The 17,623-nt window shown below is 46.6% G+C and overlaps 1 protein-coding gene across 2 annotated transcripts in view; it reads left to right on the top strand.

The window, feature by feature from the left end:
• The window catches only part of EPHB1 (EPH receptor B1), a 428,052-nt gene that overhangs the window by 326,294 nt on the left and 84,135 nt on the right, over positions 1-17,623 (top strand). For both annotated transcript variants that reach the window (XM_030873427.2, XM_060298586.1), the window contains exons 6-7: positions 8,355-8,479; positions 16,431-16,593. In XM_030873427.2, the coding sequence (XP_030729287.2) occupies positions 8,355-8,479; positions 16,431-16,593 (288 nt within the window). The remainder of the gene's footprint in view (positions 1-8,354; positions 8,480-16,430; positions 16,594-17,623) is intronic.

Raw genomic sequence — 17,623 nt, 5'->3', positions numbered from 1 at the left:
TGGACTGATCAGGACCTTTGAAGGCTGGTGGGGTTATGAAGAGAGGTGGCCGTAGTGGGAGATCCCTGAAGCTGAGTTCTGCTGAGACTCAATGAGTGGAACAGTGAGATGAGAGCAGCGGGCTCCTTAGAGGGAACCATGGGAGACACCTGGACTGGCCAGCGGCTGCCACGTTGTAAAATGTTAGGGAAGGAGTTGAGATTTTTTTTCCAATGGGGATGCCATTTTTGAGCATCAGAGGAAGTGAGTAAAATGAGCTTTGGGACAGTTAATCTGGCTGCATTATACTTTAAACTGAAGAAGCCCAGAGGTGGACAAGGGATCTGGGACAGGATATTAGGTGTAAGGCAATGCCAGTGACCAGACCAAGAGAAAGGTGGGCACAGAGCCGAGGGAACATGGTGACTCCTGGACCTGAGTCACACCATGGGATGGGTGGGCCATGCCTCAGCCCCTCCCCACAGTCACAAGCTTTCCTTGTCCTCAAGGACAAGGCACCCCATTGTTTACTTCCTAGATTACGTCCCAGAGAAACTTCAGGTCATCTCCAGATGTTACAGGAAACCATCTTCCTTCTGGAGCACTTATCACACCCACCTCCGGGAACCCGCTGTTAGCCTTCCCTTTCTCCAAGCCCATTCTTATTCATCACTCCACTCTGACTGGGTTGACATGTTTATTTATCTCCTCAAAGCTATTTATCATACAAATACCCAAGGCTTGTCACTGGATTGTGCTCTTCACATTTACCTGGGGGAACGATGCCCAGGGATTGATTTGCATCTGTGAACACTGGTGGACCCAGAAGGAGACTTTGGGCTGGTTGCCAAGTCCCCTGGGCTAGCAGACTGGATCTAGTTGGAAGAAACAATGGACCACACAGGGCACATCCTCAGAACATTTGAAAACCTCATGACATCAGGGTTAATATTCTTGTTTTACAGTTGAAGAATTTGAGGCCCAAAGTAGTTAAGTAACCTTAACCCAAGATCACGGAGTAAGCAGATGGCAGAGCCAGAATAGGAGCCCTCCTCTCTCTGCAACATCTCTAGAGCCCTGAGCACAGTCCCTCTCTATTTTTGCTAATTTCTACTTCCCTAGACTGGGGCCCTTGGCTCCTTACTATTCCTTACCACCCCCCTTGTTTTCCTCACAGCTGGGATCTATGGTGTAGAATGCAGGTGGTTAGTCCAAGGATGATTTAGCTGGGAAATGCTATTCTAGAAAGAGTAGGAGAGGTTAGCATTACCATATGATCCAGCAATTCCACTCCTCAGTATATACCCAAGAGAAATGCAGATACAGGTCCATGCAGAAACTTGTACATGGATGTTCTTAGCCGCATTATTCACAATAGTCAAAATGTGGAAACATCCCAAATGTTCATCAAATGATGGATGTTTGTCCGAGAAACAGCAATGCCCCAGATGGCTGAAGTGACGATAACACTCAGATGCTCACTGTTCTGGCTGGGGCAGCTGTATCACTCTGAGGGGTCACTGTGGGGACCTCACCCCACCCCACAAGCCTTTCCCTATGGAAGGACAGGGGCAAGCTCCCCAGCCCGACCCAGCATGAGTTATTGTGAGGGAGGCAGTGGGCTGCCCTTTCCATGGGCCTCCTTGGGAAGTTCAGACAGGAAAGCCTCCTAAGTGGAGACACCATTTGTCTTCCAGGACACTTGCTAGGCTTGTTACCTGAGCCCAGGCAGAGGGGACTCAGCTGTGACCCTCACCCCTGCTCTAGGGCAGGTAAGGGGTAGCCTCACAGCAAGGCTGTCCCTGGCATGATTTCCACCTGCAGAAGCAACACTGTTTTCCCCTTTAGATGAGATTTACTGAACTCTGAAAATCCAAGTTCCATATTTTTATAGCCTCTTCAAACTTTTTTCTCCAATAGGTCAACTTAATTTTGAATGTATGTGTGTTTTGCTATTATTTTTCTTCAAAACTACTGATAATACTTTTGATGTCTTAAATAAAATATTTTAACATCATTTATTATATCCCAAAATGGATTATGGTGATAACTGTTGAAAGAATTCTTTTGACACAAAAATCAACGAAGACATTAGGAAGTAATTTTTAATAAGCAAAGATAATGCTTTAGAACTTAGTAATTGTCCTAGGAAAAAAGCATCAGTTCGTTCTCACATTTTGGAATCTGAGATGCTTAATCATTGGGGGAAAATGCCCCTATCAGATAAGGAAAACAAAATGAGTAAGAGAAAACTTTGAATATGACTGAGTCAGTAACTAAATTAAAGGGTCAAGGAATGTCATAAACATAAACTGTATGGTCCAGGAGAACCTTCCTTGGTAAAAACAGAGACAAAGGACTCACTCCACCTGCATTTGCAGTTTCTTCATCCCTAAGCCCTTTGACCAATGGCGTTTAAGTCTCTTTCTGCTTCTGACACATTTAAAGGGCTTCTTATTATTGGCTGTGAACAATACAGGTGTGTGACTTTTACACACTCCTGGTTTTGATTCTGGTTGAACGCTCAAACAGATTTTCCTCAGTGCCTGACAGGACACTTGTCATTGCTTCTCCACTGTCCTCTTTGGATTCTGGTTTCCTGTTGGGCCAGCCTCTTTATTTTGCTGAAAAGAAGTGCAGGGCAATTTTGATTATGTTTGGATTTTTTGAGCACCGCCTCTTTAGGCCAAACAAATCTTTCTTTCTTTCATTTTAAAACGTTTTTGAAGTACAGTTGATTTACAATGTTGCGTTAATTTCTGCTGTACAGCAAAGTGACTCAGTTATACATATATATTATTTTCATATATATTCTTTCATATTCATATATATATTTCTTACATATTCTTTTCATATATATATTCTTTTTCATATTCTTTTCCATTATGGTTTATCACAGGGTATTAAATATAGTTGCCCTGTGCTATACAGTAGAACCTTGTTGTTTATCCATCCCATGTGAATACTTTGCTAATCCCAAACTCCCAGTCCAACCCTCCCCTCCCCTCCCCTCCTTCCCCCTTGGCAACCACCAGTGTGGTCTCTATGTCTGCAAATACATCTTTCTTGATCCTTCAGTACCTTCTTTCCAAATAGCCCCTAAGCTAATCCTTTGTCCGTACTTTTTCTAAAGAAAGGTCTATATTTGCTTATTTGCTAAAGTTTAATAATTTTCATTTCCTTCTCTCTGTAAAATGTTTAATTTAGTCAAAAACATTCTGTGTGCTTGTGAGGGAGAGACTCTTTCAAGCATTCAGTGAAACTGTCTCTTCATCTTAGGATGCAGGTTGGTTTATGGAGAAAAGACAGCTGGCCAGGACATACTGTTCAAACTATTGTATTCAGGGGTCCCAAGGGCTGCTTCTTTGAATTAATTTTCCCTTCCTGTCTTAGTCTGCCTTAGTTTTGCTAAAAGAAGTTGGTGTTTGAGTGGCTACCTGAGCTCCTTTTTATTTTGTTTTGTCTGAAGGTTTTATTGCATGTGAAACACCAGATTTAGAGGTGGCATTTGCACTTGGAGAAGGAAAAAAGCATTTGTCACCGTAGGTGATCACTGATGGCAGAGTACCAAATGTAAGCTGTTCTGATCTTCAGGGAGGAGGCGTGATACTTTCTTACTTTCTCCCCTGTGCAAAATCCCATCTCAGTTAAAAGGTAAGACATTTAGAGTGACCTGTATGGGAATAGATGGCCTGCCAGGGGGCCCGTGACGGTGGTATCATCACCATAAATCTGAGAAATGCTGGCGGAGGTGACTGTCACCCTCCGGCAGCTTCTCCTGGATCTGTGTGCTGCTGCTGGCCTTCTGGGAGGTCCTTGCCACCTGTATAACAGGGACACTCCTCTCAGTGGATTTGACTATCCATTGCGTCTGGATCACCTTACCTCTTTGCCATTTGACCCCAAATGGGACCTTCAAGCAGGGCTGTGACTTTCTTACTTGTCCTTCTGTCTTGAGTGATTAGAGCAGGGGTGTGGCACAATGGTTGGCATATATGCTGAGTTTTGAATGATGGCTTTCCAGGGATTAGAGGCAAAATAAAGAACCAAGCCCATCAAAAATCCTCAGGCCATTGGAATTAAACTCTCTAATTTTTAATACATGATGCTTCAGCTTTTGAGGCAGAAGGATCCTGAAAACCTATATGACACTGACATGATAAAAAAACATGTCAACTGAATCGTGTTTCCACAGAGGCCTGAAAGGGCAGCCCTTTCAGTGTGGTGGGCGGTGGCCGGGGATAGTGTAGAGGGGAGGATTAATAGGGGCCGTTCCCATCCATCCTGGTGGGCCCAGCAGGATCCCAAACCATCCAGACTGACTCCAGAACACTGTCTCACTTTCCTGAAGCTCCTTCATCCTCTCTTGGGGCTCTGCACAGCGCACACAGGCCTTGGGAAGAAAAATCCCAAGCACCCCGTTAACCATTCAACCTGAACTAAATCCACACTCGCTGCCTAGTTTCACTATGGTGACTCGGCAGTGGCATCTCACACATCCTGTCCTCCAGGGAAGGCTGGCTGCCACTCGATCTCTAGGTGATCACACTCTCTGGTTCTCCCTCCACATCACTGGCCTTCTTTCTCAGGCCTCTTGGTGGCTTTCCCATCACCTCCTGAATCTTAGACTATATATCCTCTTCTGCTCCTTCTCTTGGTGATTTCTGTCATTTCCAGTGCTTTCAATATCTTTGAAATATGATGACTTCACATTTATAACTTCAGTCTGGACCTCTTCGACATGCATTTGCCCACTCAGCATCTCCTCTGGGACATCCTGGATGTCTTAAAGCCAGCAGGTCCGAAGTGGATCACCTGTGCTTTCCTCCCAAACTGTTTGTACCGATGTCGTCCCTGATCTCAGTCGATGGCTACCCCACTTTTCCAGCTGCTCAGACCAGAAACACAGCCATTGAGATATATTCTAAATATATTCAGAATCTGACCATCTCCTCTCTCACCACCTCCACCACTCCAAGCCTGGTCCAAGTCACCATGATCTTCCAGCTGGATTATTCTTTCAGCTTTCACACGGCCCCTGCACTCCATTAGCAATATAGCACAGGGTGATACTGGTAACATGTAACTCACATGATGTCATTCCCCTGTTTGCGACCCTCCCATGGGTCCCCATGTCTCTTAGTAGAAGCCAACATCTGCTTTTAGTGTCTCTGGGGACCCTACCATCTGTGACCTCATTTCTGCATCAGTCCCACTGGCTCTTTTCTGTTTCCTTGAAACACCAGGTTGCTCCCATATCAGAAACTTTGCCCTGACCTCTCCCTCTCACATGCTCTTCTCCCAGGCATCCGCCTGGCTCCCTCTTTGTCCTCTTTCATCTCTGTGCTCCTGCGTCTACTTCTCAGACAAGGCCTGGCCGAACACAAGATTCAGAATTGCAGTCTTCCCCTGGCCGGCCTCCTATATTTTGGCATTCTGTATCCCTTCTCCTCTGCTCCATTTTTTCCCATTGTACTTAATATTTTTAACATACCTTGTAATGTATTTATTTATTATATCTAGTCTCTGAATCCCTCCACTAGAAAAGAAGCTCTATGAAGGCAAGAAATGTTAATTTGTTCACTAGGGAATCTTTACAACCTAGAACAATTACTGGCACATGACAGATGCTCAATAAATATTTGTTTAAATAGCTGATTAATGGATCTGGGCCATGATCCTAAGTTGGAAGAGAAGATGCATTTGATGGTTGAGTCAGGATCAAAAATTATTTCAACTTACCAGACTCATAGGCCAAATTAGCACCATAAAGGCGCATGTAAATCCCTATAGTCAAAGCTAAAAGCCAACTCTACAGACAAAAGGTGAGGAGCATACCATGGGAAAACCTAAAGGTGATACTGACTGTGGTTTCAAAATCAAGTAGCAGGGGCCTCCCTGGTGGCGCAGTGGTTGAGAGTCCGCCTGCCAATGCAGGGGACGCAGGTTCGTGCCCCGGTCTGGGAAGATCCCACATGCTGCGGAGCGGCTGGACCCGTGAGCCATGACCGCTGAGGCTGCGCATCCGGAGCCTGTGCTCTGCAGCGGGAGAGGCCACGGCAGTGAGAGGCCCGCGTACAGCAAAAAAAAAAAAAAAAAAAAAAAATCAAATAGGAGGGACATGTTTTTGAAGCAAGGGCTAATGGTAATATTAATAGATGTATAGTACACAGATCATGGTGGATATTAGTTTTACTCTAATCTTTGCTGTTCAAACAGCAGTGAGAGAATTGGGTTCACCTCTGGGCCTTATGCCTAAAGAGATTTAGGTAACGTGAGCCCCGTGTGGAAAAAAGCCACCTCAGGTGCCGGCATATCATGGGAGAAATGTTCATAATATCTGGCCATTCTTTTCAGCAGGAAAAACTCAGGGGAGACCTCAATAGTTTCTTTCGCTATTTAACAAGCCATTCTGTGGAAGAGGGAACATTCTATATTACTTCACTTGGCAGAACTGAGACCGGTAGGAAGAAGACATATTTCAGATAAGAATAAGGAAGACATGCAAATTGGTGAGAGGTATCCAGGTATGGAGCGGCAGCTTCTGTAGGCAGTGAGCTTCCCATCCCTGGGAACGCAGCAGGGCGGGGCAGGGAATACTTGATAGGGGGATTCAGGACTGCATCAACTCAGGTCCTCCACAAAGCAGACACCACGATGGGATCGGATGGGATCAGATTTACTAGGGAAATGGGGTGGAGGCCAGAGGAGGCTGGGAGAGCTATCAGACCACAATGAAGGTCTGATCCCTCTGAAGGAGAGAGAGAAGGAAGGAGGATTGAGTGGGAAGAGTCTTAGACTGCCACGAGTTACAGGGAAGTGTTGGGATATCCAGTGGGCAGTATTTGCCCATCAGAAGAGGGCAGAAGAGGGCATATCCAGTGGGCAGAAGTTGCCCATCAGAAGAGTCAGGAACGGACCTGCCTTAGCATCCCCGCCATTCTCAGTCATTGGCTGGGAGCAGCATGTGGGAAGTGGGCTCTGCGTGGATGCAGCAGCTGGGGTCATTAGGCAATTATGCTCCCAGGGGTAGGAGCTCTGAGGGGCACATTTTCACGGCCATGATGAGGTCTCTAATGGGAACTGGGCAAAGTCCCAGGCAGACACTGCAATTCTAAGGGCTCATCACAGCACCTCTCACTCTGTGCTCTCCTTACGGCTCCCCTGGACCGTGGGTATCTTCACAGCTCTGCGTCTCCACCCCGACCCAGGGGCCTCATGCAATAGGTTCTCACTGAGAGTCCGTGGATCGTGGAGAATGAGGAACCGCCCGTGACCCGGTACCCGTGCTCTGTAATTTCAGGTCTTGCAGGGGAATCTGTTAACTTAAATCCAGGATAGTAAATGTCACTCAGCCATGGTCCCCAGAGAAAGCCTTGTAAAGTGGAGTTCGTGTGAGGAAGCGACCTTCATCACTGCAGAAGTGCCAGGACTAAATGGAACAGCCCCTGAGCAGAGCACAGACCGCAGCCTCATCCATCACCCGCCTCTTCTCCTAGACAGACGACCCTCATTTATTATCTCCAGACTGTTTTCATTTTACTTACACTGTGTGAAAAATGTTGAATTGGGAAATAAATATTATTCTTTTTAAAGAGAGATTTCGGAAGCACTTCACAGATTTTGGAATTATTATTCTGTTTCCAAATGTTTGGCTTGTGTATCATTTCTTCATTTATATTTGTGAGCTCTCAACAGCAAATGTCCTCATTTGGAAAACTCTGACAGAAGTCTACAAGAACTCTGTTTTTGGTCTGTGTTCATGTCTTCTTGAGAGATGCCACCTCTCTTCCTTTGGAAATGCAGCAAAATCTTCCATGCAGTCTCAGAAGGAGATGTTTGCTAGAATGTTCCTTTTCACTGCACAGCAATTCTGTACTGATCAGCTCGACTCTCTCTCTGTCAGTTCTTGCCTCTAGATCCTCTTCTCTGTGATGGCTCAGCCCATTCCTGCAAGACTGAGGTTCCTTCAACACCATCTGCTCAAAGACATTCCATCGCGCCTCTTGTCCCACTGCCTGAAGCCTGGACTTGTCCTGCTGGTCACATCCTCCATGCCTGTCTCCAACTTTCCCCACCCACACTGTTTTCCTGTGATTTCTCCAGCCATCTCTTGTTTTGGTCAAACCTTTTTTCTTCCTGTCCACTCTGTTCCCTACCCTCACACATGTTCTCCTGTCCTAAATTGTCACCTGTTCTCTCCTTTGGCACCCAAACTCCATTTGTTCTGCAAAACCCACAGAAAGTTCTATAGATCCAGCTTAGTTGATGAGAAATGTCCAATGACATTTCTCTGCCTCTTTGTCTCTGAAAGACAGCACTTCTCGTATAATCGAGGGTCTGTTCATCTGCCCTGTCTCTTCCTCTCTCTGCAGCCCCTTCCACTGTCCCCATCATGCACCAGGTCAGTGCCACCATGAGGAGCATCACCTTGTCATGGCCGCAGCCGGAGCAGCCCAATGGCATCATCCTGGACTATGAGATCCGGTACTATGAGAAGGTGAGCCAGCCCTGCCTGCAGGCTTGCAAGACCCAGGGCCAGCCACTTTTCCATGGGTGGTGGTCAGCTGAGGTCCCAGGGAGACAGGCTGGAGGGAGTCCTGAGTGGGGGAGGAATCTGGTGACGCAGATCAGAGGTTCCCTGAGAGTGCTCCCAGCTCTGCCCCAGAAAAGGCCTCCAAAGCCCAGGCACTTTCTGTACCAACTCAGGAGAGAACCTTCCAACCCCACTGTCTGCACCACTCACTGGGCTGTCATGGATGGGCAGGACCAATCCCATTCTCCCAGTCACATGCTTTCTATACTAAAGCAGATGCTACACAGCCACCAGGTGTCCCTTGAACTTTCTGAAGATTCTGTGGTTTTGAAAACTAGTCTTTTTCTTTTTCTTTTATGGCCGTGCCACACGGCTTGCAGGATCTTAGTTCCCCAACCAGGGATTGAACCTGGGCCCATGGCAGTGAAAGCACGGAGTCCTAACCAATGTACCACCAGGAAATTACCTAAACTGGTGTTTTTTAAAGTTTTTGACCATATACCTCCAATATAAGATTGTTTATTTATAAATTATATGCATATACTACTGTGCTGAGCTATGGATGGAGGTTTCAAATATTTAAATGGAAATGTAAAAGGATAGATAGAAATTTCGAATACATTTTGAATAATATGTTATTTCCCTTGACTGCTCTCTCACAGCTGCTGCTGGGGGCTACAGCAGGGCCTGCCCTGCCAAGAAGAGGGAAATGGTGCCCTGTGGAGTTGACCCCTGGCCTATCTGTGGGGGAAGCAGAGCTTTCCTTCCACCATGGTGATCTATAGCATTTGCAAAATCCCAGGAAAATAGAGTGCTTTCTATACTGACCCAACACAATATTTTTGCAAATACCAGATTTATTCCTTTATTATTCGGCAAGTTATTTATTGAGTGCCTGCTATTTGGCAGTTACTATTCTAAGATACATTTGTGATCAAAACAAGGATTCCTGCCCTCAAGAAGCTTACTTTCCAACAGAAAGAGAGAGACAATGAATAATGAATATAACAAATAAAGATCTCATATAGTGTGTTAGAAAATGAGTGTAAATTGCGGGGGAAGCAGATCAAGGTAAATGGGGTCAGGAGGGTCAGGTTTGGGGGAGGAGTAGGTTGCAGAAATAAATAGAATGGTAAAGGTGGGCCTCTTGGAGAAGGTAAGTTCTAAGTAAAGACCTGCAGGAGATAAGGGTGTTGTGAAGCAGGCATCTGGGGAATAAAGAGCCTGTGCAAAGGCCCTGAGGTGAGATCATGACTGTTGGTTCAAGGAGCAGGAAGGAGACTGGCATGACTGGAGTCATACGAGCAATGGGAAAATAGTAGTCAGGGGAGAGGTAATCAGAGGAGGTGCTCATGTTAGGCCTTAAGAACTTGAGCCTTTCCTCTGAATAAGATGGGAATCCATAGCAGGGTTTGGTGCAGAGGAGAAACAAAATCTGACTTACATTTTAAAAGGGTCATTCAGGCTTTTCCACTGAAAATAGACCTGTTAGATTATAATCATCTAAGACAAGGATGATGGTGGCTTGAATCAAAGTGGAAGCAGATGGCTGATGAAACATAGTTGATTTCCAGGGGTATAAACTAAAGACAAACCAATGGGATTTCCAACAGGTTGGGTTTGGGATGTGGGAGGGTTTGGGCCTGAGTCACTAGAAAAATGGCAACACCAGTGGCTGAGAAGAGGATCACTGTAGGCAGAGCCTGTCTGGGGTGAGGGAAGGGACCAAAGTTCAGCTCCGTGTCTAAAATTCCCCTGAGATAGCCAAGTGTAGATGTGGAGCAGGCAGCTAAATGTGCACATCTGGAGTTCAGGGGAGAGGACGGGCTCGAGATGACCATTTGGAAGTTGCCAGTGTGTGGATGGTATGGGTGAGATCATCCAGTGCGTCAGTGGGGATACGAAGAGGAACAGGGATGAAGACCTGCAGCCTCCAACATGGAGGCAGTGTTGAAAGTGGAGCATGACTGCACTGGGAAGGGAGCCCTGGATTCCAGGGCCGTCCATAACTGACAGACACACAGCCATGGTCCCATTACTGAACCACTTACTCTAGATTGGTTTTCACACTTGTAAAATGGTACCAATTTACCTCCCTGAAAGCAGAAGCTCAGATGGATCACCAGTCTAGCCTGCAAGGAGGTGTGCCCTTCAGCCATTACAGCCGAACTTGCAAGCAAGGTGAGGGTTCGGCGGCTTTCTACTCATTTAGAGGAAACTGGGTTTTGTAGACAGTTGATTCTGATAATTCAGGGAATTGGGGGTAACTCAAATGGTATGGATTCATAAGCAGCCATTATATCCATTCAACTTTGAATTGGGGACCCTTATTTACTAGATATTTTTTATCATTAAGTAAAGTAAATGTTGGACCAATCCAAAAATGTTTTGGACCTATTTGGACCTATTGATTACATGGCCTCATTTCATCACCAAAGTTGACCTAGAACAAGTTCAAGTTGACCTAGACCTAGTTCTATTGACCAAGTCCAGTAGGATATTATGCTTGGCCATATATGGTGTGATGTCAGAGTCACCAGTAAGGTCCCACCCAGCCCCCCTTCCCACACACACGTGAACTTGAGCCTTATGGCTCATCTCAGATAAATAATAATACTTTCTCCCTAGCGTGCCCCTGTTGGGTGTCAGAGGCTTTCTAAACATCATCTCCTCTCCCCTTTCACAACTCAGTGTAGTAAATCTTAGTATCGTTGTTTTGGGTAAAAGAAACAAATGCACAAAGAAGTTGAAAAAAACAAAGCCCAGTTGCTCAGGTCACACAGCTAGAAAGGGAGTCTATAGCCTGAGTTCTTTGCCCTGCAGCCCGGGGCGGTGCTGGGAAGGGGTTGGACGCATGGGAAACCACCGGCCCTTCTCCTCACCTGCCGTGCCAAGGGCATTCACCCTGGGACGGGGGTGAAAGGCGCAGAACCGAAACCATGAGGCTCATGCCTGTGTCCCCTGACTCCTCATTCCCCAGCCCACACCCGAGTCCTCCATGGCCTTTCCCTGTACAAACTGTAGTTGACCTCAACTTCTTGCTGGACAAACTGTAGTTGGCCTCAACTTCTGACACTATGAAGGAAGATTATTCTCCCATCTTAGGCCCTGTCCCTACTTCTCAGTAATTTATACCAATTATTAACAGAACACATGCACAGTAGCTCAAGACCTGAGGGGGCTTCCACACCTCAGTGAAGGATGTCATTGTCCCAGAAGATAGAATGCTTTTTTTAGGAACGCAGAAGATTCTTCACCTAAGCACTGGTTGCCATTTGGTATATTACGATAGAACTCTTCCTCACTTATAAAGTGCTTGACTATAAAATACATTACATGCCTTGACCATTTCTAATATGTCTAAAGAAAGGACATTGCCTTGTGAGGGCATTTTGAAATAATAGCCCCAATGATAATAATTCATCATATGTTGAGTGCCTATTATATGCCAAATATATTACTTCTGATCCTTAAAAGAAATAAAAGAAAGATACTTGAAAGCCAGGTATAACCAATTTATGGATGATGGAACTAAGTCACAGAAAGGTTAAATGACTTACCCATGACCTCACAGGTCGCAGCTAGAGAACCACAGAACTAGAACTATAGATATTTTTACTATATTTCAGTATATTTCTGAGCTCAGTGTAGGACTGGATGCAATTGTGCTGATGCTGAGGATCTGAAAATTATCATGGCCCCCTGAAATAAGAGATTGTATCTTAATTTTCAATCCAAATGCTTGTAACCAGAATGGTTTCCCTCCCTGCTCCACAAGGCTGTGGAATCCTGGTCTTAAGAAGATGCAAACACAAGTAGAACTCAGCCCAGTACATGTCCTGGGTTCAGTCCAAAGAAACTGAACTCATCATTCCTCCATCCTGCACTACTTCTTCTAAACCAGGAATCAGCACCATTTTTCTGTGAGAACCAGGTAGTAAATATTTTAGGCTTGTGGGCCATAGAGTCTCTAGCCCGACTACGCAACTCTGCCTTTGTAGCAGGAAAGCAGCCATGGGCAATAGATGTCAATAGATGGGCATGGCTGGGATCCAATAAAACTTTATTTACAAAAACAGGTAGCTGGCCATAGGCTGTAGTTCTCCAAGCCCAGTTCTCCTGCTCCATATCACACTCATGGTTTGTGCTTGGTACACCTTTCAATCTCAGTGCTGTGAGTAGAATCAATGAGGCTTTCACCTCCTGCAACAGCTCATTAATAGAGAGCTCAGATGCCATCGAGCTGATGACACTTCCAGGGTCTCTCCCATGTTCATCTTCTTCCCCATTTTAATACGTTTCCATTCATCATTCCCTCTTGTTTACTGTCTTGTAGCACTTTTCACTCCTGGCATCAGCACTTGTAGGCAAACCAAGGGAGGAGCATCTACAGCTGCCCTCGGCTGTCTTAATGACTAAGTGTTTAGACGTGTACTCGCCCTTCATATTAACTGTCTAGGTGAGAAGGGGCTGCTTTAGGCCTTGGGAATTTCTACCCTTCAAATTTAGGATCATTTTCTCATAGGAACTATTTCAGACTCTGGCAACGTCTTGTGCTCCATCGATGGGTTAAAATGACTGGTCCAAAGTGTGCTGTTTATTCATTCATTTAGCACTGAGGTGTTGGGCACTCAGGCAGGGCAAGCCCTGTGCTATGCATTGGGGATGGAGAAAGATGTGGTCTCTGCCCTCCACAGCTGCAGCCTCTGTCTCCCATACACTTGTGAAATCAGTCATAAGCAACCAAAAAAAAAAAAAAAGAAAGAAAAACAACAACAAAAAGCAACCCTGCTCTTCACTCTCACTTGTTTGCCTGAGGTTGATTAATGGTTCTGAGAGAACAAGGACTGATACTCATTTTAATCACTGAACTTCTTGAAGGATGCATAGACGATAAAGTGATTATGGGTTAATGTTTGGTCCTCACAATCCAAATGCCAATATACCAGAACACATTTTTCAGTAAAAGAGCTGCCCAGCCAATGCTTCACTTATTTCAAGCAGTGCACACTTGCTTCTGATTCCCGTAAAACCAGAGAATTCAGGCAGTCACCTGGATTTTTTAGCAATGGGATTTTGTCCTAATTCGTAAGGTGAACTAAGATTTTCATAGTTTCAGATCTCCAGCGTGTCAAGATAGTAATGACCAAAGTTCTAGATGGCATCCCTTCTAGAGTGGATGACCTTCTTTCTGCTGAATCCCTGATTGGTGGGGGCTGGGTTGGGGGGGCATCCACCTACTTTTTAAGTAGATCAAATGATGGACAGGTGGTCCCTCCCCAGGCCGTCTCTCCCAGAGGCCAATGGATATCACCTCACTTAGTGTGAGCGTGGGCCTCTTTGTAACGTTCACATGTCTCTGCTCTGGCCTCTAACCTGGAGTCCCTTACAACTGCTCCCAAGCCACTCATCACCACTCCCATGCCACTCATGCTCCAGAGATGCCCACTCACTTGCAGGCTCCTGAAGCCCTTTAGGGCTTTTTCTTCAATCCTGTTTTATCCTGTTCTCAGGGGATATTCTACTCAGTTCTCACTCTCCTCACTCATCCATGGGGCTAATTTCTTTCCTCTTCCATGACTCACTCATGTCACCCTTTCTCGGAGCCCCTCTCAACTGCCTTGTCACTCTAGGCTGGGGGACCTCCTGAGCTGCCCTCTGCCAAGTCACTCACTCAGCACTGCTGTCATCTCCTGTTTGCTTTTGGCCCCACACCACACGATGTCGCATACCCAAGGGCAGGGACCATGACTTGGTTCCTGCAGCCCTTGTATTGTGCCCAGCACATGGTAATGTGTCATCAATATGACCGCCTGGCCAAATGAATGAATGATTACACATCCAGTCATCTCTGCCTCTGCAAAGTAGAATTTCTTCATATTTTAAGACCACGGTAATTTCTTATAATGGGGCTGTATTCTTTTGTCCTGGTTCAACTCCCCATGTTTCTTCTGTCCTTTGACTAAGGATGTGGCTTACAGACCTCTGGTCATCAGCTTTCCTCTCATTTGTCATCATGCCTCTTGGACTGCTGTGCCTAGAACTCGTCACAGTGCCCTAGATCTGTACGTGGGACTCGGGACCTCCTTCTCAGTGACCCAAGATCTTCATTTTCACTAATGTTGCCGTTTTACTCTAAGATTCATGGTGCAAAACAGGGGCAGACCCAGACTCTAGACTTCTGTGCCTGCACACTGGAGGATAAGCCACCATCTTCACAATGCTCACGTGGGAATGATTAGAGACCAGGAATGGTGTTCACGAAAGTGCTGAGGGTTAGGTGGAAGGATGAAGGGCAGCAGTGAAGAGAGTGCATGGGCTGGAATAGTGAGGGGTGCTTTCCTAGGAGAGGAGGACTTGAGGGGTGTAGGCGTAAGGAACCTGGAGACTGCAGAAGAGGCCTGGAGAGGCATTTCAAACTGGGAAAACAGCCTAAGCGAAGGCCTGGGGGCCAGGGCTGTGGTACCTGGAGGGGCAGCAAGGTGGCGATTTAGGGGCATGTGAGAGATTGGAATTGACTTTGTTATGAAAGACCCGTGGACTGAGATTGAGGAGTTTTGTCTTTATCTGATAATAGCTTTAGGGAGTCGGAGATCTTTTTTTCTTTTTCTTTTTTAATTAATGTGTATCCCTTAGAGTTTTTTTTTAGATGTTGGGGGTAGGAGTTTATTAATTAATTAATTTATTTTTGCTGTGTTGGGTCTTTGTTTCTGTGTGAGGGCTTTCTCCAGTTGTGGCAAGCAGGGGCCGCTCTTCATCGCGGTGCGTGGGCCTCTCACTATTGCGGCCTCCCTTGTTGCGGAGCACAGGCTCCAGATGCGCAGGCTCAGTAGTTGTGGCTCACGGGCCTAGTTGCTCTGAGGCATGTGGGATCCTCCCAGACCAGGGCTCAAACCCATGTCCCCTGCATTGGCAGGCAGATTCTCAACCACTGTGCCACCAGGGAAGCCCTCGGAGATCTTTTTTACAAACGAAGTTTAGTTTGGGTAGGGAGGGAGTGGCAGAAAAGATGGGAGGCTACAAAAGTCCAGGTGCAAACCATATATTACACAAGATCAGCAACAAGGAGAACAAAAGCAAGGACCCTTTAAGGGCACTCACAGTGGATGGGAGGGTCAGAAGGAAGAGACACAAGCAAGGTCTGTGCATGCCAGAGGACACACGTGTGCAGGTAACAGGGACTGCAGAGGGCAGGGCAGAAGGTGCTGGAGACAGTGACACACAGGAGGATGGGGCTGACCCCCTGGATAGTGGGAGAGGTGAGGACACATGCCCTGCTCTCCAGGAGAAGGGGCATGTCCTCCCTAGATGCTAGTGGAGAGGAACTCAGACTATGGGGACCCAGACGGACACACACCAAAGCGAAGGCAGAAGCAGGTAGTCCAGAACGGCCTCAAGTTTTCAGTGGAGTGAGTGGACACAAAGCCATTTGTCTAAGGACTTGAGGGCCCTTACGGAGTGATCTAGAATAGCCACTGTGCGGGGTGACCGAGAAGATCTTGAGTGAGGAGAGGAAAGACCAGGACTCAGCAGAAGCAACAAAGAGAGAGGCAGGTAGGGTGTGAACGTGACCCAGTTTGCTTTGGCTGAGGTCAGAGACCAGAGTGGGTTTGCAAACCTGGATGTGCTTTGTGATTCTGTCTCTGAACCCCGGAGGGGAAGGAGTAGAAAATGACTGTGTCCCCCTTGCCAGTCCATGAGAGCTCAGCCATTTGCTCAGACCCCTCTCTTCAGAGCATCACCACCACATGGTCCAGAGCTGATTTGGCATTCTTTAGGTCCAGGCCAGCCTGTCCCTGTTTCGAGGGATGGCTTGGGGCTGGGGACAACTTCTAGCAGGTCTGCAGGACCAAGAACTGAGGGGCCCGCATGCTTAGGAGCAGGCTGCCCACCTCTTCCCCTTGCTTTTCTGCAGGAACACAACGAGTTCAACTCCTCCATGGCCAGGAGCCAGACCAACACTGCACGGATCGATGGCCTGCGGCCCGGCATGGTGTACGTGGTCCAGGTGCGCGCCCGCACCGTGGCCGGCTATGGCAAGTTCAGCGGCAAGATGTGCTTCCAGACTCTGACGGATGGTAAGAAGCAGGCTGGTGACCTGGGTACAGGGCAGGACGCTGGAGGAGGGAAGAGCCCCCTGCAAGGCTGTACTCGCAGACAAAATGCCAACTGCTAACTGGATTCCAGTGGAATTCCCAAGGAAGTGTTTGTCCCCAGTAGGGCCGTGTAGACTCCTCGATTCACCAGGCAGGGCATCTGAGTCTGGCCCGTTTCTCAATATCTAGTGGATTTGCCTTGGAAATGTCTATGTACCCCACATGCGCAGAGGCCCCCACGTGTTGGCCTGTGTTTGCCCAGCAGTGAGACACACACAGAACTCAAGAATATGCCTCTGTTGGTGCCTGTGTGGTTTTACCCTCACTCCCACTTCACTCCTCTGTTCTGGAGGCTGGGAGCTGAACGCGCAGCCTCCTTGTATGAGCTGAGGACTCCAGAAAGAAAACAGAGGGACACAATTTGGGAAGTGGCTGTCCCACGTGTCTCAGAACATTTGAAGCAGCTTCATGTGTGACCCTCAGTAGGTCCTGCTGAGGCGTCTCCAGAGAGCATGGCCACTGGTTTCCGAAATGTCCCCAAGGCCACACAATCTGTCACCAAAAATACTTTCACCTTTGAGCTTTATTAGTTCTCTGTTTTAACAATCACCCCTAGTCCTCTGAGATCTCCTCATTTAATTGTTATGAAAATCCAATTCCCTGTAACCTCAGCCTTGTGTATGGGTGTCTGTCTCTACATTAGCCACTTACTGTAGTGTATGTATTCATTTACCTATCTACTATCTCTCCACCTATCTCTCTATATTTATTTATTCACTGATGAGCTGTTTCCTGATAGTTTCCCAGGTGTCACTCTATTCCCAGCATCACAAATTGAAAGCCTTTAATTTTTCCTTCATTACTAAAATTATATAGAAAACACTCTGCCCTTACATAACATTTTATTTTAGGCCAGCACTCTCTGATGAGGCCCTTAAGAGGGCTTGAGGTTTTCTACTGACCCATATTATATTTTGAAACAATTTAAAGAGTCATCAGAAAGATTTAAAAA

The sequence above is a fragment of the Globicephala melas genome, chromosome 4, assembly GCF_963455315.2.
Source record: "Globicephala melas chromosome 4, mGloMel1.2, whole genome shotgun sequence".
Taxonomy (NCBI): Eukaryota; Metazoa; Chordata; class Mammalia; order Artiodactyla; family Delphinidae; genus Globicephala; species Globicephala melas.
The sequence above is the reverse complement of the archived record's forward strand: the minus strand, read 5'-3'. Positions and strand labels throughout refer to the sequence as shown.